Here is a 27,017-nt window from a genome sequence, read left to right as displayed (position 1 = left end):
ACAGGGTTATAATGACCCCAGGGTGACCCACCTTCATAGCCTTTAAGGAGCCAACCATCGACCTCATTACTCACTTCTTATGTGCAACATGTATCTCTTTACTAAAATAAAAAGAGCCCGGTAAGGATTGAGAATGTTGAACTTACTGGAATTTAATGAAGAGGAGAAAGAGAAAATTTTTCTTGTTTTAAAACAAATAGCATACAAACACCATTTAGGGTACAAAGGCTTGTAATAAAAATGCCCTAAAACAGATTAATCTTCATAGGAGTTTAATATATAATAAAGGTAGTACTACAAATCAGCAGAGAGAAAAATGGCCACATTTAAATGGTGGTGTGGAGAACTGAGCTAACTGCTTGGGGAAAAAAACTGAGTTATCCTCAGCAAGAGGCAGGGTTCTCAACAACAAATCACACACACACACACAAAACCGCTGAACCTCAAAAACCATCAGAAAAAAGAGCTGAGGGAAAACTATTTGCAACAAAGAAGAAACAAATTAAAGATTAGTATTCTTAATATACAAAAAACTCTTTTAAGTTAGTAAAAAAAAAGTTCAAAAAATAGTCAAAAATGAAAAGACGAGATAACCAGGAAAAAATACATTAACTACACTAATACCAAAGAAATGCACATTAAAATAATGACATTCCACTTTTCACCTATTACAATGATAAAAATAAATGTAATACCTACGGCAGGTAAGGGTGTTGACATTTTCATACAGTGTTTGAAAATATTTTCATACATTGCAAACTGGCAATATTTATCAGTATTCTTTAAAATAGTTATACTCTTTAATGCAGTAATTCTATTGTCAGATGTCTGTCTCCTAAAGAAATAACCAGGGATATGAGCAAAGATTTGCAAGAATCTTCACCAATGGCATTAATAAGAAAAAATGAGACATTACAACGTCCAACTATAGGGGATTAGTAAAATAAGTCACGGCTCAACTATACAATGGAATGTTATGAACATTAAATGTTTTTAAGGCTATTTAATGACATGGAAAAATAACATAATATTAAGTAAAATGTTTAACAGTAAGGAACACTGCACTGAATGCTTCTCCCAGTGATATCATCATGTTAAGTTAAAAGATATGCAAGTCAAACAACTGCCTCCCCTGCTCCCAGAATGCCCTTCTCTGCTCCAAGACATCCTTCACCCTGCCTCTGGAGCCCTTCTCTTTCTAACCTACCCTGTACCCTGCCCTTCTTTTGTTGCTGGGCCTCTGCAATGTAAACACTTCTCTGCAGATTAGTCCCAGAGATAGAAGCTCTTAATCTTCTTAAAGGACAACTTTTGCCCCAATACCCAGCATCCTTCTCTGCTGCTTCAACCAATTCAGGACATCCAACTCTGTTCCTCCAACCCCTAACTCCATCCCAAAAAGCTTCCCTTCTTTTCTACCCATCATGGGCACTCAATGAATGAATGAAATGACCTAACAGTATAAATCCAATTCTAATAAAAGAAAATCAAATTACTCAGTTTAAGTCCCAATGATGAAATTACAGATTGCTTTGATTTTCTTCTCCACATTATTCTATTTCTTGTGTATTTTCTAAAACAAATGCATACCATGTATACTTTCATAACAAGGACAAAATTAACAAACGGAATTGTACTTTCTCCTCCATTTTAACAGGCCCCTAGGCCTAGATTAGAGATATTCAATGCTTGACCAGGGATTTAAAAAAGCAGCTTGGTTATCAGATTTCCATATATTTTGGAAAACACTTAGAACCACGGTAAGTCTGGCCTCAACAATTGGCCTTTCACCACTGAACAAGCAGTTCTCTTTTCTGGAATTAAAGATGAACACATTACAAAATTAAAGCATGTCAAGAAATTATGCAGCCATCTTGTCTGACATCTCAGTGAACTGCAAATGAATGCACAATACAATATGCCCAGAGGGCTCACAATTCCATCTCACAAAGTTGGCTGGGTTCTTCCTCTCTTCACAAATGGCCAGCCTGATGCATAGCATGTTTAGCTACAAACTGCTCTGCTGACTCTCCCTGTAACATTTTCATGGCTCGCCAGTAGATCTGTCCGCAGTTCTCAGGTCTACCATGGGGGTGGTTCAATTCTTCTTTGATGTAATCCATCCAAAGATCTTTAAAGGGAACCAAAAAAATTAACTATAAACATACAACTAGATAAATGACAAGGCTTTATTAGGTAAGTAGAATTATTTAATATCAACACAATGCAAGATTTCTAAGAAACAACTTCCTACTGTTGTTTTCCTAGAACCTTATGTGATATAATACCTCTCTGAGCTTCTTTACAGTATGACATATATCAAAGCTATTTTTTTTGTAAGTACAAAATTTTACTTTTATCGTAACATTATAGTTTCTCACAAACTCAAAAATACTAAATATTTTAGAGGGAGGATTTGTTGAGTCTCTTTCATGGCGAAAATGACTTCAAGTGAGTTCACTAGAACCTTGTCGGCATGCTTAATAAAATGCGTTTGGGTTAGTAAAAATGCTATTTTCATTCATTTCACCAGAAAGTCTGCTGAAACACTGCAAAAGCTAATGTAATTTTTAAAATCTAAATTTAACAACTATATGTACCAGTTTTTGAGTCATAAGTAAACAGACTTTACATGACAAGCCTATACCCAGAAGTATGTTTCACAAGTCCTACAAATGAGGACAGCGTGACAACAGCCAATGACAGCCTTTGTCAATTAGAATCCCACTGCCCCTTTGCTGTAACTCCCACCCCATTGTGTTCTGACCTACATTATTAACCTTTTCCTCACAAACATAACATTTTTTAAGAGAATCAAACCAAGAAAATTTTCCCCTAATCCAGAGTTCTTAATAGAAGGGCCATGGACTCCTGGGCTTGTGAACTTGAAATTATCAACAAAATTATGTCTGAAGTATTTCTGCACCGAATGAGGGAGGAAGCTGGGGGAAAATGCCAGGTTTTGTTGTCAGAGAGGGCCATGACCTGAAATCAGCTACGAAACTCTATTCTAACCATTAACGGCAGGTTACAGACCATACGTGCAAACATACTCACGTATCTATAACTGAAGTTTACTTACCAGAATCTACAGATCCGAATTCTCTCAAAGCCCTCTCATAATACTCCCTTAAGTTCACCATCTTGCAGGATTCCTAACAAAAATAATCAGACAGTCTTGCCTCAAAAGCCTAATTTATGATGTCTCAAATTCATTTCACCCACATTGCTGAGTAGCTACCATCTTCTGGGTATTAGAAAGGGAGGAGGGCTGGGTTTCAATGATCACAGCCTGGCTCTGAACTTCACCAGAGAAAAGTCAAATGCACCACACAGCAGAGTGAAGTAAATGGCAAACAATGATAAAAGCACTCTGCCACCATCACATGGAAAAAGCCTAATTAACTGTCAGCTGGGGGACATGGGCAGCTCCACAGGGTAATACATGTGAAGGCCCTGAGGGAGGAGTAAGATTTAAATAAATAAAGGGGGAAGGTTCTGTTCCCTACGGCAGGGACTTCTTCCTTTGAACTCTTGGGCTCTGGCACACGTTAGCCATACCCACCCCCAAATTTTTTGTATCAAGACAAAATATATAGAAATACTAGCTATATGAACTTTAGCAAGTTTTCTGAACCCTCTGACCTTAAAGTTTCCTCACCCGTAAAACAAGGATATCTCTTTGGGCTACTACAAGGATTAACTTAAAATGCTGATTAATTATGCACCTAGCAGAGAAGCCAGTGCTAACTTTACGATCGATAAATGTTCATTCTTTACCTCTACAACTCTTTGTTTCATTTTCAAAGCAGATTAATATCTCCAGTTTAAAAATCTTTTTGTGTATTCCAATTTCTCTTCACTGAGACTACTATTTTATAAAAAGCCAACGTAACCTATCTTACATACACATGAAAAACAGAACCACACTTTGCTAAGGACTCATCACGTGCAGGGACCTGTGCAAGGTACTTTCTATTCAGTCTCCCACTTGGCCTTGTAACCCTCGCACCCCTGAAACAGGTATTACAACGTCCTTTACAGGCAAGGATTTCGAGGCTTAGAATCAAGTGACGTGGCCAAGGCATGTAACTATCATGTTATTAATCCAGGCCTGGCTGTTAATTATTATGCTAGACTATCTCCTGTCCTGTAAGATAAGAACAGATAACTGACCCACACAACGACCAAAACTATGAAAATAAGAGCTCTCAATCTATTAATTTTTCAAAATTCAAGTAAAAATAATAAACACCAATCAAAATACCAAAATAAAGGAGAGAAAGCAACACTGAAGTGTGGAGGAAACAAGATATACTAAGATACGTATAGATATAGATATATATCTGCTGATTATCACTATAAAGAAGTAGGATAATTCTTTTAGAGGACTATCTGGCAGTACGTTAAGAGCCATTTAAAAAAGCCAGTACCTCCAGTCCTAGAAATTAATCTCAAAAAAGTAATTCAAAAGAAAAAAAAAGCTACATAAACAAAAGGCTCACAGCACTGTTTTCAATATCAAAAAATACCGAAACAACTTACATGTAATGGAATGGTTAAGAGAACTACATGTTTAAAAGTAATACAACTATTAAAAATGATACCATGTAAGAACATGGGAATGTGTTTACAAAATAATGGTAAGAAAAAAGAGAACCTCCAAGTGTCATGTAAGTCAGAAATAAAATGGTACAAAACTGTGCATATATATGTAAATGGAGGATTAAAAAAACAATATAAAAATAAATATGGTTTGCTGTGTTACTATAATAGGATTATAGATATGTTTGGATTTTCGTGTATTTTTTTTTTAACTGACAGTTTCCTATATTTTTCCTCATTCACAAGTTCAGTTAAAAACATCCAAAATAGCTGTGGGTAGAGAGCTCAGTGTTAGAGCACATGCTTAGCAATCCCCTGTACCTCCACTTAAAGAAAGAAAGAAACAAACAAGCCTAATTATCCTCACCAAAACAAAAACAAAAACGCCCGAAACAGTTATGCATGCCTGCTCTCTGCCTCTACCTCATAACCCCAAACAAGACACAAACAGGGCCCTGTGGAGGCAGAGAAGTAGCACCTCACTCAACCTAGCAGGGAAGGCTTCCTGTAAGAGGTGATATCTGAGTTTTCTAGTTTCCAAACATGTACCTTTCCTTCTTTGCCTGATTACCATTCCTAAAACCACATCTATGAAAAGGGGGTTGGAGGAAGGGACCAGAAATTATACTGTATTATAATGAGAACTTTTTAAATAACAAAATGCTGCCAGAGGTTAGTAACCACTAATCCATTTTCCCAGACAAGAAATACAGAGACAGAATACTCACTTGCTCCTTTTCAAACTGGATTATCTTCCTGAAAAAATCAACTGAAAATGGACGGCTTTCCTGTAAACTAAAGAAGATGAGGGGGGACCGTTATCTTCCACAATGTTACATCCTGTGACTATAAACACCTATGCCATGGCCTCCACGACAAGTGGTTAATCAAGTCCTGGCCGCAGTTCAGTGCGGGGACTGGACCTGACCACCAGCCCCTCACCACCCTGTCTCCAGTGCCTCACTGTCCACCACCCAGTTCTCTTTCTGTTCTCTTCTTTCTCACTTTTAGTCTTAAGTTCCCTGTACTTCATCTCAAGGCTTTTTGAAGGAGACCAATAACTCCATTTCTAAGAATATATTCTAAGAAAATAATTTCCAACATGGACAAATAACATTTGTGGAGAAATGTCCATCAGAGCAGTTACTGCAGCCAAGTAAATCATGGCACATCCACAGAGTGGTATATCATAGGGCTATTTTTAATAAACGTTATTTATGAAGAATTGTTACTGACAGGAAAAAGGTCAGTCTATTGTTCATCAATAAAAGTGGTAGGAAATATGCAATTATAGGATAATATCAGACATGTGAAAAACACATTTTAAAGTGATATATTAAGATGGTTTTCCTCTTGATGACGGTATTACAATGAATTATTAGTTACCTCTCTCCCTTTTTTAAAAAACTTTCCACAACAGGTATGAACTGCTTCCATTGTTCAAAAAAAAAAAGGAAACTTAAAAAGGCTCTTAGATTTATTCCTCCATCTATCTGTGATACACATAATCTGGGTGTGAGAGGCTGAGCACACGGTTGAGACTGGAAACAGCTGCAAATGTCTGTGGGTACCTTTTAAACACAGCTCTGGCCTTTTTGCAGCCACCACTTCGGTAAGCCCAATCCAGGTACTTCTCCTTCAGAGTGACTGAGTCGGCACCCGTGACAGCTAAGATAGCTTTCTAAAATTTAGAAGAAAAAAAAAACAAGCTATGTGAGGCAATGTCTAGAGATCAAAACAAATTTTCCCAGAACCATCCCTGGCCACTCAACTAACAGTGCTTTAATAGGAACATCTTTAGAAATTACCCTTTGAAAGCTAGCCAGCTGGCAAAACTACTCGCTCAGTCCCCACACACAATACCTTAAAGATTGCTTCGGTGTCTTCTTGACTTTTGGCACCTTCACTCCACTCTGCCCAAGAAATCCATAGTGGCAGACAAATCTGCTCACAATAATAAAAAAAAAAAGTTAGAAAATGACAGCTTAGTGTTCTGCTCTGAAAACTACACTATAAAAACAGGTTCCTGCTATGATAATCAATATGTGAAATAAGGAGTCACACTCCTGGTCTGGCCTCGCCGGGTCAGAACTCCCAGCGCCCAGCAGGAATGGTACACCAGAACACGGCCTTCTGACCAAGTCACCCAAAGCAGTAGTCTCTGGTTAACTCTACTTCCCCTCTGTGGGGGAATACTGCCTGAAGTTATTATCATCAATTATCTGTTAGTTAATTAAGCAATTTACAGCCTTCAACTAGTCAGGCACGCAGCTACCCAGGTCACGTCTCCGCCGTCCAGGACCACAACCCAAGTACTAACTGAACTGTTGTGATCTTCGCTCACGTCTCAGCAGCACACACAATGAGCAGTCAAGTTAAAATTTTTTTCCCACTTGAATTCCTGGAATACTTTTCTCCTGCTACTATAAAAGATTCACTGTAAAAGCTCTAAGGTTTAGTCTTTTAAACTATGAAGTTTAGAAATGTATGTGTGTTTAAAGCAGGCTTAGTAAGTTCAGCTTTGGAAACACATGAAAATAATAATTCTATGAACGTTTCTCACTTATATAAATAGGGATAGAAAAGTTTACATAATTTAGCCAACTTTCAAACAAAGAATTAGCAATAGGCTAGTAAATGGAAGTAATTCTTCTACCCGTGATCCCTGAACCATCACCACAAATGCACTCTGGGGCCAGCTCTCCTCAGGCAAGTCTCCTCCTAATGAGCTTTGGCTGCAGTCTGAAGAGGTTTCCCGAATAGAATGAAACGTGAAAGGCCCAACTCACAGACCTGGGGCTTCAGGTGCACAAAGGCTTCCTCAAAAAGCATGGCTGTGTCGGGGCTCTTTGAGTCGATCAGCACCCGCAGCTTCATCTGCCACATTGTCACAGAGTCTCTGAACAATTCCATCCCAGCTTCCACCACCTCCAGAGCTTCCTTAAAGAAGTCCCGGTGCAGCAACAACTCGATCTAGGTAAGGGATCGAATCGCTGAAAGTGTAACTACTGAGAGCTAAATTATCTATGTAAATGGGGACAAGTAGAGACCTCATTTGAGGCAATAAATTCAACAGCCTTCCAAATAGGCACAAAGTGAACAATGGGGAATTTCCCCTCCATTCCCTGCTCCTATCCCCAAAGGCTGTCAAAAAACAGGGAAGAGGTGAAAAGCAGAGGGCCTAAATAATTCAGATTGAAAGTTAACTTTTTAATAAAATAATTCACTAGAATAAATCCAATACCCGGCGAACAGAATATAAAAATCAGTAAAGGCAAAAGCAGTATTTATGGGGCCTTTATTGTACCAGTGGTTAATCTGGTCCAAGCATTACGTTCAGAATGTTCAGTAAAAGATGAATTCTGAGTGTGTTCCACTACACAATATTTCTCCCCTTACCGGGACAGATTTCATTTCTGCCATACACCAAACACTCCCAGCAAATTAAACACTCCCTCTATCTGTACCAATCTTTCAAATGGGCTTAGTCATAAAACTACATATTTTTAAACACATGACACCAGTGTGAGCCAATCAGAATTAAGTACACATAATTTGGCAGTGAATGTGTTCTCCATGTCCTTACCCACTGCTTGTACTGGAATTCCGGGAGAAGTTTGAGTTTGTGTGCCTTCCTGAAGGCAACCATGGTTCTTTCCAGCCTCTGAAATCAGAACATGTCTCTCAGTTCATCACAAAGATCCCAGCAGGGCCCTTTGGACTCCGACAGGAACCAAAGCGCTTTTACACCTTTCTGAGAACTGAGAGAGGGGACGGAGGTGGTTTCACTTATGATTAAACGATGTGGGCAGCTGCACTGGGCACAGCCCAGTAAGAGAGCATCTCCTAACCTGGTGGCCAGAACTAGCGCAAAGCAGACCATGGTCTTCAGGAGGACAGGTCACTCACAGGACAAAGAGCAGTTATACATGAAGTTCTTGGAAGCAGTCTTTCAGAAGACAAGTCACTTTCCAGTCACCCACTGTAACCATGCAACAGAAGTCATTACCTTCTCTCTGAGGAGCCGACTATTTGTCTTCTTAGCAAACCTTTCCATGCAAAAATTGATGTAGCATTTCCACATGGCCTCTGGAAAAGTCAGGAAGATTACAGTGATCAGGTCACCAGTTTTCTTAGTTGAACAATCATGATATATCTTTTCTTGGAAAGGAAGACTCCTCTGAGAAGAGTTTAAACTCGTCTGATGAAAAAAATAGGTATTCTGATCAAACACCTCAAATATAGAGCAAAAAACAACTGAGTAATGACATAAATATGAAAGTTAAAAATCTTATCTGTTACATATCCTCTCTACCTTTATTCTCCAACATTAGAAAGCTACAAAGTAAACCTGTAAGAAAAGATAATTAAGAAACAATAATTATATACGTATGTACATGTATGATTGAAACATTATGTTGTACAACAGAAATTGACACATTGTAAACTGATTATACTTTAATTTAAAAAACATTTTTTTAATGATAATTAAACAATCTTCCGACTTATCACTTCCTAAGTATTATTTACTTCCCCAAATAAATTAACAGAAATGCCACAGATATAAAAGACAGTCATAAAAATCTCCATCTTTTACCATCAGAGCAGGGACAACTTGGAAAGCCAGGCACACGGTAAACGACCACAAAGAGGTTCCAGAAATCGATTTCGGTCACGGGAACAGAGGTCCTGCTTCACGCTCAGGAACACGATGACTCCTCCCCACACCTGGGCCTGGGGAAGCTCACCTGTGGACAGCGTCTTCACCGCCTCTTCGTACACAGCACAGCACCTCTCCTCCCTGCGGCCCACCTCCGCTGCTTTGGCCTGTTTCATCGCAGGTGGCTCTTCTCCTGGCTGCGACTCGATCTCTAATTCTCGCCGGGCCACATAATCCCAAGTGAAGGGGTCATCCGTGTGCACAGCCTGAAGGCTGAAACATACTGGTATCAACCCAAGGACATGAGACTGGCCCTGTGCTCTGAAATTGTACCCAGGACACCCTTTAACAATTCCAGCACCAAAAGAGCTATTTCCCGACAGGCTCTCCAGATGTTGTCTCCCTAAAATGTTGTTCATGAATCAGAACTGTCACACACTGGTTAGTTTCAGACTGTTTCAGACATCATTCATAAATGTTAACTTGCAAGTTAGCTCTCAAAGTCAAATCAGCAGGAATATGTGACTAGATATCTGGTCCTTGAACCCTGGAGAACCTTATTATACCCAGACTTGATTTTCTCTAATAGAGGGAGCCTAATCCTCCACCAAAACCCTGAAGGTATCCAGAGAGCAAACTGATCCAAGTTCCACCTCATCTCCTATGAAAGGAAGAATGCTACTAAGGGTGAAGTACCCACAAGGCAGCCTGCAAGTAACTGCCAAACCACATGCTGAGACATTGTCTAAGTACCCGCAGCACTCAACTGTGAACGTTCGTGAGTACAACTCTCACCAAAAGACATGCCAGGAGCGCACGAATATAGATTTTTATATAAGCTGTAGGATGTATCTGTTATTGAACAAAAGCAAACTATTTCCCAAGGGAAGCCAGTGAGTCAACCTCTCCAAAAATATATTTTTTATGTACTACGATACAATAGTCCTAAAATTTAGCTTTCTTCCAAGGATTTCATGTGGTTATCTTCTTTCCCCCTTTCTAAATATCCAGCTTCAAATCCTTACCACGAACTCAAAACAGACACGTTCACCTCGCCACCACTTTACTTACTCATCATAAATTTCTCTTTGCAGATCTTTGGCAAAGTCGAACAGCCGTGCTATTGAAAGCAGTGACACATGAAATTCTGCACCTAAAATTTAAAAAGCGGGGAAGGGGAGTAAGACCCCAAAGCAGCACTTTCTTGAGGTACTGGAGTTAGTTCTGCTTTTTTATAAATTGAAACATAAGATAAAATGGGGGGGGGAAATCACCCATAGTTCTACTATGCAAGTAAAGTCATTATTAATACTTGAGTATTCTTAAGTGATTTAACTTTTATTCTAAGCTTATTTAGGACATAAAGGAACTTAATTACTGAATCATCTATTTCTTTCCAACTCCCCACATGAATTAAGTTCTCAAAAACATTACCAAAATGTTCAATAAAATCCTAAGGGGAAATAAGCCTTTTCTGAAAGAAACAGGACAGTATTTTCGAACAAATCAGAGTTTTGTACACATTCCAACAGAAATTGTCAAAATAGTCTAAAGGTGGCCCTCATTACAAATAGAATGTTTCACTTTCCCACCATAAATAAATTTTCAAGAGATACCTACTTTTAATTATGCTTACAGCATTTTTGTAGATGATCCGTGCCAGTTCGCCCGTAAGGATTTCCTCAGCGTACTCAAGATTCCCCTAGAGAGTGTGGTATTAAACAGAACTTAACAGGAAGTGCCAGTGAGCAGGAATAGCACTAGGGTGAAAATGAACAATCCTAGACTACGTGAGCCACATGACCTCTGGGCAAATCACATCTCCCTCTCTGGGCCAGTTCCCTCACTTGTAAAATGTGCGGCTGGAACAAGATCCTCCAACTGTGGTCTCTCAGGCTCCTGGAGTGGTAGCAAGATCACACAGCTTAAGGCCTCACTCTCCATCTGGACCAGAACAGGTCAGGTTTTACATGCCGTGTTTACCCTTCTGTGCAAGATTTTATTTGGATAAAAAAGTTCAGAGCTGGAAACCACCGTAACAGATGATAACAAAGTTCCTTTTTCAGCTCTATCATTCTCAAACTTCTTTCTTGGGAAGTACTCTGACACATAAAATATTACATAAAAAGGAAGAGAGAGGCGGCTAGGAACCATACGTTTCACAGCCTTTCTTGAGCTCCTTCAGCTCATTAACATATCATTTAATGAGATCACAAAGTATTAAAGAATAGTATTTGGCCATTCCATCAGTAATAATTTTCAAGGACCACTCCTCAATTAGTCCAAAAGTCTATTTTTAAAGCACAAAACTCCATTTTTATAACTAAGCCCATTTTAGTTAAATAAACTCTAGACTTAAAGTTTCAAAATACTAAATTGGAAAGAAAGAAAAATAAATTCCGAAGATTTTCTTTGACTCCTAAGCAGGTTTGAAACACTAGATATGGTTAACAAGTGACAATACATTAGAATCTTACCACATCCATCTTGGCTTTTTCAAATTCTTGCTTTTCCTTCCTCAATTTCTCGGCATGCATCAGCTCCATCCTAAAGTACTACAGAAGGGAAATAATGAACTGAAAATCTTTGGAGATAATTTTTTTAATTAGAAATATGTAAAATGCCATTTTTTACTCCTGAGTATCAGATCTGGGGGAGTTGTGGGGAGCACTATGTTTTGTCTTGTTATGAAACCAGCTGACATTGACAAGGTGTGGATATTATGTTATGCTCTTATGACAAGCAATTTGGAGACATGAATCAAAAACCTTAAAAATGTTAATACCATTGGTCATCCCTTCACAGCTAAACAAACCATAAAGTCTAGCCCTAAACTGGTGAAGAGAAGTAACAACTGTGTTGTAACATTCTTAATCTAGTTGAGAAGTACCTAAGCTTGTCATCTAACAATGGAAGCTTTTGCAAGTGATTTTATTTATGACTTCGTCCTTCTATGTGAAAAGGATCAACAAAGACCAGTGGGGAATCACCTTTTAATCCCATCTAGCAATAAAAAAAAAATACATATATATAAACAAAAACAAAACAAACAGATCATCATAATCATCATCATCATCATCATCATCCCACCTAGCAGTAAAGAGGCTGAGTGGCATCAAGGTGATCTACTAAACAGAAGATTATAGTATCTAGAGTCTCATAAAGTAACAGCCAAAATGTCTACAATTCAATGGAAATTCACCTGTCAACCCAGAACCAGGAAAATCTCAACCTGATCATCAAGAGACACCAACACCAAGACGACACAGATGCTGCAATTATCTGACAAGAATTTTAAGCCATGAACTTGAAGGCTGAACAATAGGAATTACCCAATCTGAACAACAGAAAGAAAGAGTCAGGACAATCACACTATAAATGAGGAAGGTACAGGGACATACAGGGTGATCAAATCTCTACACTTCATTCAAACTAGTAAAATTCTGAAACCAGCAGACTGTGATAGATTACAGATATATAGTACATACAGTACCTAGAGCAACCACTGAGAGAGCAGTACAAACAGATGCGCTCATTTTGATTCCACAGATGAATCAAAATGGAACTGTAGGCAAAGTTCCAGTAGCCCACAGGAAGACAGGAAAAACAAAATAGTGAAATGTAAACAGAGGGATAAAACAGAAAACAAAAAATTAAATGGCAGATTTAAGTCCTACTACACTGATGGTGGGAAACAGTGGGTAACGTTAAGGAGGCAGCATGAAGGAGAGCTCTGTGGTGATAGGACAATTCTGCACCTTTACTGAAGGGCGGTTACACAAATCTACACATCTAAGAAAAAGAAATGACAAAGAACTACATATACACATGAGACCAATGTCAATTTCCTGGCTTTTTTATTATAATTTTATAAAATATAATCACTAAGGAAACTGAGAAAAGGGTATGCAGGACCTCACTGTACTATCTTTATAACTTCTTGGGAATCTATAATTATTTCAAAATAAAAATCAATGACAAATATGTAATACCAAGTTATACAAAAGAGAAACTAACACATGATTAACTTGTACTATAGAGCTGAACTCATCCCAGATTTTCAATTCTTTGAATTCTAATTCTAATTTAATACTTTGAATTCTATGTTACAAGACATTAAAATGACAAGTTAAAAAAAATGTTTATACCCTTTAAACCAGTAATTCTGCTTCCAGGAATCTATTATAAGGAAATAATCCCAAAATACCTTAAAGTCAACATCTACCACTAGCCAAGAAGTACCCTCCTGGCCCCTCTTCCCCAGCAGCACCCATACTAATCCCTAGCCTCCATCAGTCGAAGTCTTTCTTAACTTGATAAAGATATATGCCCTCAGAGGACCAAACTGAAACATCAGTCTCTCGTGTTCTGTGCACACACACTCACTTCTTGGTAAAGTTTTGGGCACTCTGGATGAAAGCGCAGAGCCCGGAGAAATAGTTGTCTTGCACTTTCTGAAGACAAGCGATCTTCCATTTCCCATTTGGCTGCCATAATCCACAAAGCTGTAAGTGAAAAACACCAGACTTCTTTTCAATAAAGTCATTAAGTCAGGTAAGAAAAGACCAATGCTCCAACTGGGAGACCCAGAGATTGTTTTTTTTTTAAATCTTACTGAAAAAGGAAGGGGATGGAGAGAGGGAGTTTTTAATGGTTATCTGTAAAGTACTGTTGCTTTATGTAAAATTAGAAAGTGTTTTAAAGCAAACAGGTAAATGTTAACACCTGTAGGTACTTATCTGCCCGTTACTCTATTTCATCAAATCTAAGGTCAACATCATTGTTAAGTCACACACAAAACTTGAAAGTGTTAAAATGCTGGAAAAAGATTGTGTACCTTAGAGTCAATGAAATAAAATTATTTTGCTCTTTTTTCTGTACTTAAAGTAGTTGATAGTTACTTTTTTTCAAATGACTCAGTTTTAAAAGTAAAAATTTTATTGTACCTACTGGGAATAAAGGCTTTAAAAAAAAAGCCAACTTTGTCCTTCTACTTGAGAAATTAACCTTGAGTTAACATTCTAGCTATTTCCCTAGGAACTTCATAAAGGTCAGCTATCATCAGGCAAAATTGTTATTGGTAAAATGATCTATGGTTGGTAACCATATCTGGACTAGGAGAGCTATGAATGGAAGAGAGCCACTGCTTTGGGCTTTCTTGAGCATGTGACTCCTGAAATTGAGCACAATCCACAGGTACAATACCTGGAAACTACATACATCCATGGGTCTTCTAAGCCAGAGTGGCACCTCTGCCCATTTGTGTGATCTCACGCCCTCCCACCTGAGACAAGCCTCGGAACTGCTGAGAGCACTGTGCTCAAGAAACACAACTAGTGCCACTCAGCTGTGTCCTTCTGCATTACCCAGTGCCAAATGTAGCTGATCTTGAGTCCTGTGTAATGTAAACCTAATACTTGAGAACAGGCTCTGAAGCACCTCCTCTATAAAACAGCATGTCACTCACACAGTATTCATAAGACAAGTCTTTCTCTTATAAAACATGAGTTCTACTCTGTGCCAATCACTCTTGTAAAATCTATATTAATAGTTTCCCCTTTAAGTTTTTGAAACCCTTAGATCTGACTGCCTCCAAATAGAATGCCCCTCAAAGGACTGAAGGGTTTCTTGCACCATCAACTAAAAAGAAACAGCCCTTCTCATCCCCAGATAAAACACCTCACACAGTAACTAGTACACAGTAGGCAGCGATGAACTCAGAGGCAGCTATTCAGGAATAAAAGTTGCTGAGGCCAAGTGTCTATGCTCAAGTTCTCAAAATAATTCTTTTAGATTTAGCAAAATAAATTCCAAAATAGCTGGAGCCTACAAAAAAGATACAAAAAGAACTGACAAGGATTTCACCATACCTGGCTTGTTTGAATGAATGGCCAACATGGCAGAGAATACCTTGCTAAGTTGAACTTTGGTAGCCTGCAAAAGAAGAAGAAAAACTTCTACTTCCTGCACAGCTAAGTCACTGCTATTAATCTCCAAGAGACCTGGACTGTACCCTCACCAACTATAAAATCCAGTGAGGCGACGTCTGCTATCGCTAGGAACACATAGACAAATATAGACACACGCCTAATTTTCTTCTACCTAAACCACTATACATAAACTTTTTAAATATCTAAAAAAAATCTTTCAACTTTACTGAACAAATACACAGAAAGATTATTTTCTTTCCAACTGATGTGGAAGCTATTTACATAGTCATTCAGATATGCAAATATTGCTATATTGAAATTCAGCCTTCTTGGGCCCTTTTCCCATTTGTTAACCCTGAATCTTTGGAGAAAATACAGAGTTTAGTAATCGAGTATGAGGCTTAAAAGGCAGACTAATAAAAGCAGAGAGGGAGCAAGAAACAGCTACCCAATACTCACCCACTTCTTACAAAAGACTATATAAGACAGCCAGAGTTGAACATCATCCTACAAGAAAAGCAATGTAGTAAGGTGGCTGAATTTGAATCTTATATATAATACACCTTTGCATTCATTCATTTAATTAGAATCAGAGGTGGATTTCAGAAATTCCAATGTGTTATACTATATCCCTCAGCCTATGAGGCTGTTCCTCACCAGGGCCTCAGATCTCTTAACCCCGACAGCTCCTTCTGCCCCTCAGCTGCCGCCTACTAAGCTCTAAGACAAAGTCTGTTGTCTGTCTAACTTGTTCAATGCACTTCTTAAGTGGTCTCAACCAGTGGCAGCAAATTAAAATTTGTCGTTCCCAAGAATCCTAAGTACTTTCCATATAATATATCCCAGTCCCAGAACCAAATTTGAAGAAAACCAAGTTACTGGGGTGCTGCCTTATCTTCCTCCACCAAGTCCTCGGGCTACTTTATTTAGAGATATATCCAAACAAATCCCAGACAATTTTCTGATCCTTAAATACATATCAAATCCACTGTTTTCAGCATCATCCTCACAGAACAACTCTAAGGTAATGAGATCAATTTTCTTAACAGTTTGATAAGCGGTTCGCAAGTAATGATACTATCATTAGAATAAGCACTGAGATACCCAAGAATCCACAACCGCACATTTGAATATCCAACTCATAATATGTAATACACATCTTCACATCTCTTACAGCTAAGGACACTCTGATCACTCACCTTCCACTTGGCTGAAGCACGTCGGAAAACACCTCGTACCCGGTGTACAATAGAATCCTCAATCTCATCCTTCTTAAATGAATACCCAATGCGCTGAAAAGGGACATTAAAAAAAACAAAGCCTCAATTTAATCACATTTATCCAAACAGCAGTCCCGCTTGATCTCTAAACAGTACTGACAGAGAAAGTAGAGAATTACAAATATCATCATGAGCACACCACCACACAATTATCAATGCCAAATCCTTCCCAAACCCAACTTCCAGCTTACAGAATTACACTATTCAATTCTATATTTTTCCAACTTCCAGAAAATCATCTACTTACAACTCTTCTTCTCTGGATCAGCTCCAAAAGATTAATTTCATACTATGAAAGAAAAAGATACAAAGAAAGAGAAAACAAGAAAAATTATAACCATTTATACAGAGGAAATGCATTTAGTTAAAATCATAAAGTAAATAAAAATCAAGAATATAAAAATGAAAGATAATTTGCTATCAAGAAGCCTAATTTACAGTAAACGTCTAGCATTCACTAAAAATTCACCTTACATCTGCAAAACTCACCAATATACACATTAGCTAGCATACAAACATCTTAGATACAAAGAAAGCACGTTACTAAAACTGTAAGACCCGTAAGATCTACCATATCAATCTAACTTCCCAGTCTACAACAGTGTGTTCAAACTTTTAGTAAATTAATGACTCCAAACTTTGAGCTGATGCACAAGCAAATAAAGCAGAGAAACAGGGTTGTACTAGCTGAAACAGGGTGTCTAATGTGCTCTTCCTACCTTCCCCTGTAAAGGACCAGAGAACCTCTAAGGCTCTCCAGAAACCATTACTACAGAATTCCTCTCTAAGCCTGAAGACTATTAGAGACAGAAAGCACAGAACTTTACCAGACCCTATACTTCATTTTAAAACTGTCTTAAGAAATATTTCAAGCATACAGAACACCCATGCAGCTACCACACAGCTACATTTTACTATACTTACTTCAAAACTTTTTTAGAAATAAAACATTTCAAATAAATGTTTGAACATGCACCATGTCTGATTCCAGTCTTCTCCTCCCCCAGAGGAAATGACTATTTCTTTTTCTTTTTTCTCTTTTTTTTTTTTTTTTTACTGAAATATAGTCAGTCAGTGTGTCAATTTCTGGTGTACAGCACAATATTCCAGTCATGCATATACATACATATATTCATTTTCATATTTTTAATTAAAGGTTATCATAAGATAGTGAACATAGTTTCCTGCACTATACAGAAGAAACTTTTTTAAAATCTATTTTTATATATAGTGGGTAACATTTGTAAATCTCAAACTCCCAAATTAATCCCTTCTCACCCCCTTTCCCCGATAAGAAATGACTATTTGACTCTGTTATCATTCCCAAGCATGACTCTGAACTTTATTAAAATGCTGTCTTGAATGCTTTTAAACTTTTAAAAATTATTCTGTACCCATCACTCCATATTTTTACTCAACATTATGACTTTTGATATATCCCATTGTCACAAGGAATTCAAGTCTATTCATTTTAACTGCTGTATAGTATTTCATTATATGAATGTACATTTTACCTACCCTTTCTCCTGCTGGTGCATATTTGTTTTAAATTTTCCTATTACAAAAAGCTTCATTTAATATTCTTGTATGTATCTTCTTGGGGATATATCCAGGAACTTTACCAGGGTGCATACCCACTTTCACCACTAACATGTAAGATCAAGGCCATGATTTTTGTCCGCCTTTTTATTGTTGTACCCCATTGGATTGGATCAGTGCCATGAACACAGTAGGTACCCAATATACACTGTATGATTGAATGAATGAAATTGCTGGGTCAGAGTACACACATTTTCAACTTTATGGGACATTACCAAATTGTTCTTCAAAGTGGTAGTACAAATTACATACTGTTAATGTAAGTCTGTTAATATGATGGATACCATAGTAGTACTGCATCCTGGTTTTAATTGATATTTACCTGATTACTAATGAGGCTAGCATCTTCCCATACTTCCCATGCATTCATATTTATCAATGAATGACGTTTCCCCTTTGTCAACTGCATGTTCCTACTTCTCCAATTGTTTTCACTTTCTTTCCACTTGTCATTTCTTCTTGACTAGTAGTTCTTTACATATTCTAGATTCTAACTATATATACTGCAACTATTTTGTGGTTTGTCTTTTTACATTATTTACAGTGTCTTTCTTGCACAGAAATTTTTACCTTTAACAGTCAAATCAATCTTCTTTTTCATGGTTTGTGCTTTCACAGTCTCACTCATTTTAAGAAAACCTTCCCTACCTGAAGTCGTTCTTTTGTATTTTTTTTTGCAGAAGAGGTTAAGTTTCCCCCCTACATTCAGCTATTCAATTCAACAAGAATTTATTTTTGCATGAGGAAAGGATCTAATTTTATTTTTTCAATGTGGATAACTAGAACCTCGATTTAAAAGGCCACTTTTATGTCTCATGGCAAATTTATATATGGTTGTGTGCAGGCACAGGGGGGTATATGTAAGAGAATGTGTGTATGTGTGTTTTTATACATACTTACTTCAATTTGCTCTCTAAAACTAAACAATCAACGTAATCCACACACAGTTCTTCAAACATATGAAGAGTGAACTTATCTGCCACTTCTGAAGTCTCCTAAAGTTACACATCTCTATTTCCTTCAATGATTCCTCCCAGAACAAGGTTTACATCCTCGATGCCTTCTAACCAGCCTCTCAAAGTCCTTCTTAAAATGTCATCCTGAGCCTAACACAATGCTCCAGACACAGTCTGATAAGTGCAAAACACTTTGTTTCAAACCAACATCTTCCGGGTGCCTACTGTTTGCAATGTCCTCTGCTCAGTTAACTTACCCAACACTGTATTTGTTAATGTAATCATTTAGGTTATATATTTTGGCACAATATCCTTCTTGACCTATTCTGAGCTAGCAATCTACTATGAGCAGTAGGACCTCTTTCAAACACACAATTCTTAGCCAGGTCTCATACATCATTTGTTCAGTTGGGTTTTTTCATCTAAGCTCAGAATCTATAGTCTTACAATACTTATTAGTGTTGAAGTATAAGACTTGTAACATCTTGTTATTGGGTTCTTTTGGAATCTTTTGGGTTTTTTTTTGTCCAACATATTACTTATTCTCCTTCACCTGAAATTTGATCTAGCATGTATATTTTATTTTCACTTAAATCTTGTATTCATTCACAGGACTGAAGAATCTTGCAGCATACCTCTTTCTAAATTGACAGACTTGCAGGCACGTAAGTATTAACTTTCCAACCATTTACTATTATCAAACTCACTCTCCTTTACTTTTCCCTGCCAGACAAAATCTATCAAATCTCTTGCTGAAATCCTGACACACCATCTTTGGCAGTCTCTGATTTACTAACTTAACCCTATAGGGGAAAAAAGCTCATATTGTCAAGGACCAAAGCCTTAGTGGAGCAATGCTATTCCCAAATCACCTCTATCCCTGTTCAAAACTTACCTATCTAATCATCAGTTCTAGAATTTCATAGAAAACTGACATCAAGCTCATCATTTCATAACGGACTTTAAATTTGTGAAGGGATTAAAAAGCAGTAAAATTATTCACTTACCTGAACATAATTGATGAAGTCTTCCTTAAAAAGAGTTCTACGCTGTATTCTGTATTCTAGATCTGAAGCCTTCTTAATGATAGCCCTGAGGAGAAAGTCATTTAAAATGTTAACACTTGAAATGCACAGAAGTCAAATAACCTTGGGATTTTTTAAGTTTATTTTTAATATATTTAAAACAGATATTCACCATAACATATAATTCCCAAATAATTATCCTTCATAAGCAAGTACATATTCTCTTACATGATTATTTGTGTGTGTGTGTGTGTGTTTTATTAGTATAGTTGATTTATAATATTAGATTAGTTTCAGGTACTTCTATATTTTTAAGGTCATCCAGATGTATTTTAAAACTTTCATGAAAATCACCTTAATTGCCAGAACCACTGACACTCCTACCAACAAAGCAAGTGTTAAGTAGTAAACATTTATGTGTGGTATTAGTGAAGATTTCTCTTCCTCCGAATTCAGGTTACCTAGGTTTTAATAATCAAATTTCTTTCCTAAATTCCTCTTACTTCTAAATTTTCAACATGTAGATAAAAAATAAAAAAAACCTAGAGTGTATCAACTTTTATTATTACTACAAAGGGCTTATGGGAGAAGACTCACTGTATTTAGCTAAGGAATGAACATACAATATGTGTATGTCAGGAGACTTTAAAGCAAGATGTGCAAGACCAGTAACTGTCTCCAGTTAATGGTAACAATAATAATATTTACTGAACAATTATTAAGGACTCCACAATGCTATATGGTGTGTCCTTAACAAACATTTCCTTTGAGGTTCCTGCCCGAGCATCAACAATATGAGTTTATCAATCATACAGTATAAAGCTTACATATATTCTTTAAAGGCTGTATATACGTATACACGAGTATATACCAGTGTTATCACGAGGGACTTGTACTGTCTAGACTATATTTCTAAAAAGTAAAATTTGCACAATTACTATATTTGATATTACTTTGATAATCAGGGAATCGCAGCGCTACATTTGCAGTCATTTTAAAATGAAGAAACAGCCACGAAAAATCATTAAAAACTATTAAACTTAATTTTAACACACTACTGAATGACAACTATATACTGGACGTTGTTGGCTAAGTTCTGGGGAAGAACACGAAACTGAAACGGCCCCATCTTCAAGCTTTGTTAGAAAGATGTATCTAACTCCTCCTGGGCTCCCTCGGCATCTGTTCGCATCTCTAGAGGAGTACACTCTGTTTCAATCACCGCACTGTAACCAAAAAATTTCATGCGCCTGTCTTGCCCACCATAGACAGGGCAGTTAGCTCCTGACGGGTAGGGACCCTGGTTTCATCACCTTTACAGTCTCAAGACCTGGCTCCATGGAAAGCTGTCAGTATGTTTGGGGGTGGGGAGGTGTAAATGGGCAGATAACCTTGCAATGAATGAGAAATTAATTTTGGCCATCATCAAAATCGGGAAATGGGCTTCTGCCCAAAATAAAAACAACCCGAGTGCCCCCCACCCCTGCCCCCAGCCACACACACAACCCCCAACGCTCCAGCTCTTCCTCTTCCTCTGCTCTCTCACTTAATCTCCGCGCGACTGAACAGTCCAATGCGCTCCAGCTGTTCCAATTCGGGGAGTCGATCTTCTATGCGTTCCTGAATTATCTCCGCCATGAGGTCCAAACTCTACTACCCAGGGTAGATGCTCTCACCACAGACACGCGCAGGAAGCCCCAACTTCTATTCCGGAGACCCAGCCTCAACGCTCCCACGTGCTGACGTAAAGTGTGTCCTAGGTCCCGCCTTTTCCGCTTCCGCCGCCTCCGCCGCTGGACAAGGCCCTCTGGCTCCTGCGGCCGCTGTCTCCTCCCGGTGGCTGACTGTGGGGTTGCAGGTAGGACTCCGCCTCGCCAGAGGACGCAAGAGGACAGGAGTGGAGGGGGCGGGGCTATGATGGGGGCGGGGTTGTGATGGGGCGGGGCTACCTGCGCGTGAGGATAGACCTGCGTATCCGAAAAGCACCCCTGGGTCTAGAGGGGTTACCTGAAGGAGGCAGGAAGTGAATTTTCTGCAAGGTATTATCTCCTTTTATTCAGCTCCCATCCCACGTCCTCGCTTTCCAACTCCAACAACCAAAAATCAAACAAAACAAACAAACAAAAAAAAAACAAGGACGAAGGATGGAGTATATCGTACAATTATGGTAAACATTTCAGAAAGTCGTCATGAAAATCGTAGGAGGAGTTAAATCTGATCAGGCTAAGCTGTCTTTGCTTTTGACTAGATTTAGTAAAGCAATGTGGTAATACTGGTTTTTCACGCGCCCATGAGAATTTCTAATTCGATGATTAATTTTTAAGTGGGGAAACATTTTTATTATTTAAAGAATGATACTGGATTTGTAGACAAGATCTTTCAAAACATGGCCCTGGGTATTAGGAACTATGGGGGGTTTTTTGAGAAAGGGATCTTAGTATTGAAAAGTTTGGGAATTACCCAAATAAAAATCAATAAGATAAAGACCCTCCTTGAATCATTGCCCAAGCAACTTAGCATTTCTAAGAGAACGACAGAAAACCTAGCTTGAAAATGACATTGTTGGTATAATTACTAAACCTAAAATATTAAGTATATTACTCGATTCTTTTTAAGTTCTGGAAGATGATTTTAAAAAGAAACCCAAAGCAGGAGTTCTTGCTAGACCTGTTTATTTCAACATTGGCATTAGTACCTTCATCCTCTGTGTGATTTATGAAAGGGGAATATAGGCTTAGCAATTAACCAGGTTCCACTCCTGTGCCTTTCCTTTCTTTTTTTTTTTTTTCACATTTTATCCCACTAGTCTCAGAATTGAGGCAAAGGCTGGCTTAAGCGTCAGCATTTCTTGTTTATCTCAGCTGTAAGACATGAGGGAAGTGGAGGAAATAACAGATGTAAAACAAAGGTGGAATTTCTTTGTAATAGGACAATCTCTGGGGGCTGTGTAAACAGTAAAAGTAGGGATGATAAGATCCATGTGGGCAGGGGATTTTTGTTTGTTTTGTCTACTTAGATACCTGGGAGCTTAGAACAGTGCCTAAAATGTAATAAGCACACAGTAATAAAAAGCATGACAATAAGGAAAGATACTTACTAAATCTCTTTAGGTACAAGAGTCAGCATGCTCTGAGAGATTATAATCTTTCATTTCAAGGCAAATATGATGAATTACTACATCAAATCAACCCAACTGTAAATACTTTCCTCCTTTATTTTCAAATTTAGCTTCTATGTTTCTCTTGCTCTAGGAATTGTCATAATGGTAATGGCAAAGCCTTCTTTTGCATTTCATAATAACACCTATCACTTATCTAGGACTTACGTGCACTGTTCTAAGTTTTCTATATATTAACTCACCTACTCCTATTGCAAATATTTTAAAATATCAACCCAAGAAAGAGCTCTTGATAAGGTTAAAAACTACCTAATGGAGAAAACCCAATACAACAGTAAAAGCTATGTTTGATTAATGCCCACTGGGTCTCAGAATCCTTAGCTGAGCATACTTTCTAATTAAGGAACCCAAGGGTCTGAGAAAAAGTACTCAAGTCTGAAGCTCTAAGGTGTATCTCAGAAAGCTTGATATGTCTTGTGGTCTTTTATTTGACCTTTAAAATTCACATAAATATCAGATTAGTAAGCAAATACTGACTGGGAGGGGCACAAGGGAGCCTTCTGGGAGCTGGAAATTTCTATATTTGATCTGAGTGGTCATTATATGGATGTATGCATATGTAAATATTCATCCATTGAGGTATTCACTTCATATTCATGCACTTTAAGAAAGTTATACTTTAAAAGAAAAAATAATAATAACCAGGCCTTCTCTTTGAGGATCTCATCCTCTTTAAGAGCTTTAACTATTTTTATGTGTGTCAGGGTCAAACTATTGAAACACACACAAAAGACCAAAGCCTTCTCCCTCTCCAAAAGAGTTTGTTCGAATTTTACATTCTAGCCTACAATATATTAGTATTTGAATACAAATCATTGTGATTTTTTTCCAGCTTATCAAGAAAGATTAATCCCAGAAAGAGGATGTACCCTGCTCACCCCATGTTAGAGAAACCCATGGCTCTGTTGCAGTACTCACGAGCCAGTTTGGAAAGTAGTACAGAGGGGTCTCCATCGGGGTCCCAAGACAATCTTTTAAGGAATCTGACAGATGAACAGTAGTCAGATGTTTGCAAAGCAAGTTAAAATTTCCATTATGGCCTTCAAATTACTGAAATGTAAACTTCAAAGTAAACTTGAACTTTTCCCTAGAATATTCATTGTCACATCTGCAAGTTCACCAACAGCTCAGTAGTTAAAAACAGCAGGAAAAGAAACGCTTTTTACTACTGTGATGATGATGATGATGATGCCAATGATGCAAAGAGATGTACCTAATTTCAGTGATAATGAGACACCTGGACTCCCATCCCCCTTCCTTGTTCAAAGTCCGCTGCCCACTTCTCCCACACAGAGAGCCCTGGTAGACTTCAAAGTCAGAGCAGAAGTGATAGACACAGTCTGGTCTTTGATGCCTAAGAACACGGGATCCCTCAGTATGATGCGAATGCCTAGCATCTGTACTTTGCAAACCTTTCATGTTATCTCACGTTGCTGACAACAAAAGCTGAAAAGTTTGAGGTGACACATTACACACATTAAAATATTTGGAACCAGGAACTTTTCATTTCTTGTTCTATTATATCTAGCTTCTTTTTACTTTGCAAACCACACTGGATAGTAAATTACTTCTGGCACGCAGCCTTGTCAGCTTGCCAAATTTCAACTGGAGCAAGTTTTTACAGCCAGACTAATAAGCTCTGAAAATTAGGAGGTAAGTATAATGGAAATAATGACATGGTCTTTAACTGCAGGAGAATAGAATGACAACGTGAGATTCCAATAGATTCTACTTTTCGAAGTTTTTTTTACTCTAATGAAATCTTTTCTAAAAATTTTGGGTTATACTAGTTCAAAACACATGTAAATGAAAAGAGTTTCATTTAATTGGTAAAAAGTATTTTTGTGGGGTTTTTTTCCCCTGTGGCTTAAGTTATTGCTTTTTGCAAACACGGGGAAAAAAATAAAAGATAGAATATGGTGGTTTGGGGTAACAACCTACTATTAAAACAAACTGCCATCTTGAAAAAACATGTTCTGAAATGATTGGCTTCCAGGATGGGGCCTGGTGATTGTTTGTGTATGAATACATTTCATCAAAGCCATAGCTGATTAGCTACATCAACTTTTTTCCAGTTTGCCCCCAATCCAGATAGAAACCCAGTCCCTGCTAAGTAACTTTCAGAGCTTTATGGAACAAGTCTTCAAAATGTGGGAAATTGGTGCCACATTTAATTTTTATCACTGAAAGAAACAGGTGGTATCTGTTGTATCCATTTCTCTAAATTTAACTCTTACATCCATTCCCATTCACAATTTCCAAATGACAAGGGAAATTCTTTTTTCCCTTCTTGTTCTGCCTTCCAATTAGATTTGGACTGATTAACTTCACCACTACTTGCTCAGTCCCAAATTGTTTAAGCGAAAAAGAGGTTTGGAGTTATGTTGTGTGTGTGTGTTTTAACTATATGAAAATAATATGGTCTTGCTCCAAAAATGCCAGGCTTCTTAGTGTTCCCCAACCATACTGGGCTATTTTATATTTCTATTAACACCCACTATTTCCTGTGCCTGGGATGTCTTTTGTCACCTTATCCACTTGGCAAATTTAGTTCATGGAGAAAAAAAAAAGGAAGCCAGCCCTTAATGCCCCACTATCCCACCATCATTACTAATTTGTACACTTACTAATATACACTTATATAAAGGGCTCGGTCCAATACCATAACCACAACCCTTATGTGGCTATTGAGTACTTGAAATTTGGCTAGAACAACTGAAAAACTGAATTTGTAATGCCATTTGATTAGTTTAAATTTAAATTGCCACATGTGACTTCTGTATTTATAGCACAAATCCCTAACTGTCCCCTGAACGCCAGTATACCCAATTGCCTACTCAATATCTCCACTTGGAGATCTTACTAATTTCAAAATTAGGATGTCCAGAGGGAGGGTATAGTTCAGTGGTAGTGTGTGCCTAGCACGCATGAGGTCCTGGGTTCGATCCCCAGTACCTCCATTAAAATAAATAAATAACCTAATTACCTACTGCCCCCCCCCAAAAAAACCCCTGTCAAAGTTAGTATGTCCAAAACCAATTGGGGGAGAATGCTGTGTTCTCCCCCAAAATTTGCTCTGGCTATAATCTTCTCAATCTTGGCAATTCCATTCTTCCAGTTTCTCAAGCCAAAAACCGTGGAGTTGTCTCCAACTCCACATCTAATTTGTCAGCAATCCTCTCTGTCCTACAAAATACGGCCAGAATATGACCTGTCCCCATTCTTGCTACTGCAGAGTTCCCAGCGCACACCGCCATCATCCCCTATCTGGATTATTGCAAAAGCCTCCAACTGGTCTCCCTGCTATTCACCTGGCCCTCTTGAGCCTATTCTTAAAAGCAGCCAGTGTTCTTTTGTTAGAATCTAAAAGTTAGACCACATCACTCCTCTTCTTAAAGCCCTGCAGTGGCTTCTGGACTCAGAGTAAAACCTAAAACCCTTTCACATGCCTACAAACTTCACACCGCCCTGTGCCCTGCCCCTCCCTTTCCTCTCTGACCTCCTTATTTCTGACTCCTCCCTAGTTTCCGCCACTCCAGACACATTAGCAGCCTCCTTGGTATCCCTCCACACGGCCATGCAGGGTCTTTGCACCGGCTCCTCTCTCTGCCTGGAATTCTCTTCCCCAGGTGAACTCTTGGCTCAGTCCCTCACCTCCTTCCGATCTTTCTCAAATATCACTCTCTCCGGGAGGACTTTCGTATCTAAAATTGCAGCTCCTACCCTCCAACAATCCTTACTCTACATTCTTGCTCTTTTTCCTTCCATATCACTGATCACCATC

The 27,017-nt window shown here is 38.2% G+C and overlaps 1 protein-coding gene across 2 annotated transcripts; it reads right to left on the bottom strand.

The window, feature by feature from the left end:
- Nucleotides 1–127: 127 nt before the first annotated feature.
- On the bottom strand, nt 128–21,801 carry UTP6 (UTP6 small subunit processome component). 2 transcript variants are annotated; one of them, XM_006211981.4, is made up of 19 exons: nt 21,602–21,801; nt 20,038–20,122; nt 16,723–16,764; nt 16,395–16,487; nt 15,655–15,702; nt 15,136–15,199; nt 13,652–13,770; nt 11,743–11,820; nt 10,886–10,967; nt 10,337–10,418; nt 9,354–9,538; nt 8,615–8,694; nt 8,192–8,269; nt 7,399–7,578; nt 6,469–6,549; nt 6,177–6,286; nt 5,334–5,400; nt 3,083–3,155; nt 128–2,131 (listed from the first exon to the last, which is right to left on the bottom strand). In XM_006211981.4, exons 1-19 carry the CDS (start codon nt 21,691–21,693, stop codon nt 1,974–1,976), a joined length of 1,797 nt encoding a protein of 598 aa, XP_006212043.2. In that variant the 5' UTR covers nt 21,694–21,801; the 3' UTR covers nt 128–1,973. The 2 variants fall into 2 exon arrangements, with proteins under 2 accessions (XP_006212043.2, XP_072795058.1); XM_072938957.1 differs by lacking the exon at nt 8,192–8,269.
- Between the last annotated feature and the right edge of the window lie 5,216 nt (nt 21,802–27,017).

The sequence above is a fragment of the Vicugna pacos genome, chromosome 16 (genome assembly GCF_048564905.1).
Source record: "Vicugna pacos chromosome 16, VicPac4, whole genome shotgun sequence".
Classification (NCBI taxonomy): domain Eukaryota; kingdom Metazoa; phylum Chordata; class Mammalia; order Artiodactyla; family Camelidae; genus Vicugna; species Vicugna pacos.
The sequence above is the reverse complement of the archived record's forward strand: the minus strand, read 5'-3'. Positions and strand labels throughout refer to the sequence as shown.

What these genes read in the sequence shown, in the direction of transcription:
- UTP6 (XM_006211981.4), bottom strand. Translation starts at nt 21,693, where the DNA reads ATGGCGGAGATAATTCAGGAACGCATAGAAGATCGACTCCCCGAATTG. An exon ending in GTCGGCTCCTCAGAGAGAAG is followed by an intron (nt 8,270 to 8,614) that starts GTAATGACTTCT and finishes TTCTGATTTCAG; the next exon opens with AGGCTGGAAAGAACCATGGT. An exon ending in TCCAGTTTGAAAAGGAGCAA is followed by an intron (nt 3,156 to 5,333) that starts GTGAGTATTCTG and finishes TATTTTTGTTAG; the next exon opens with GAATCCTGCAAGATGGTGAA.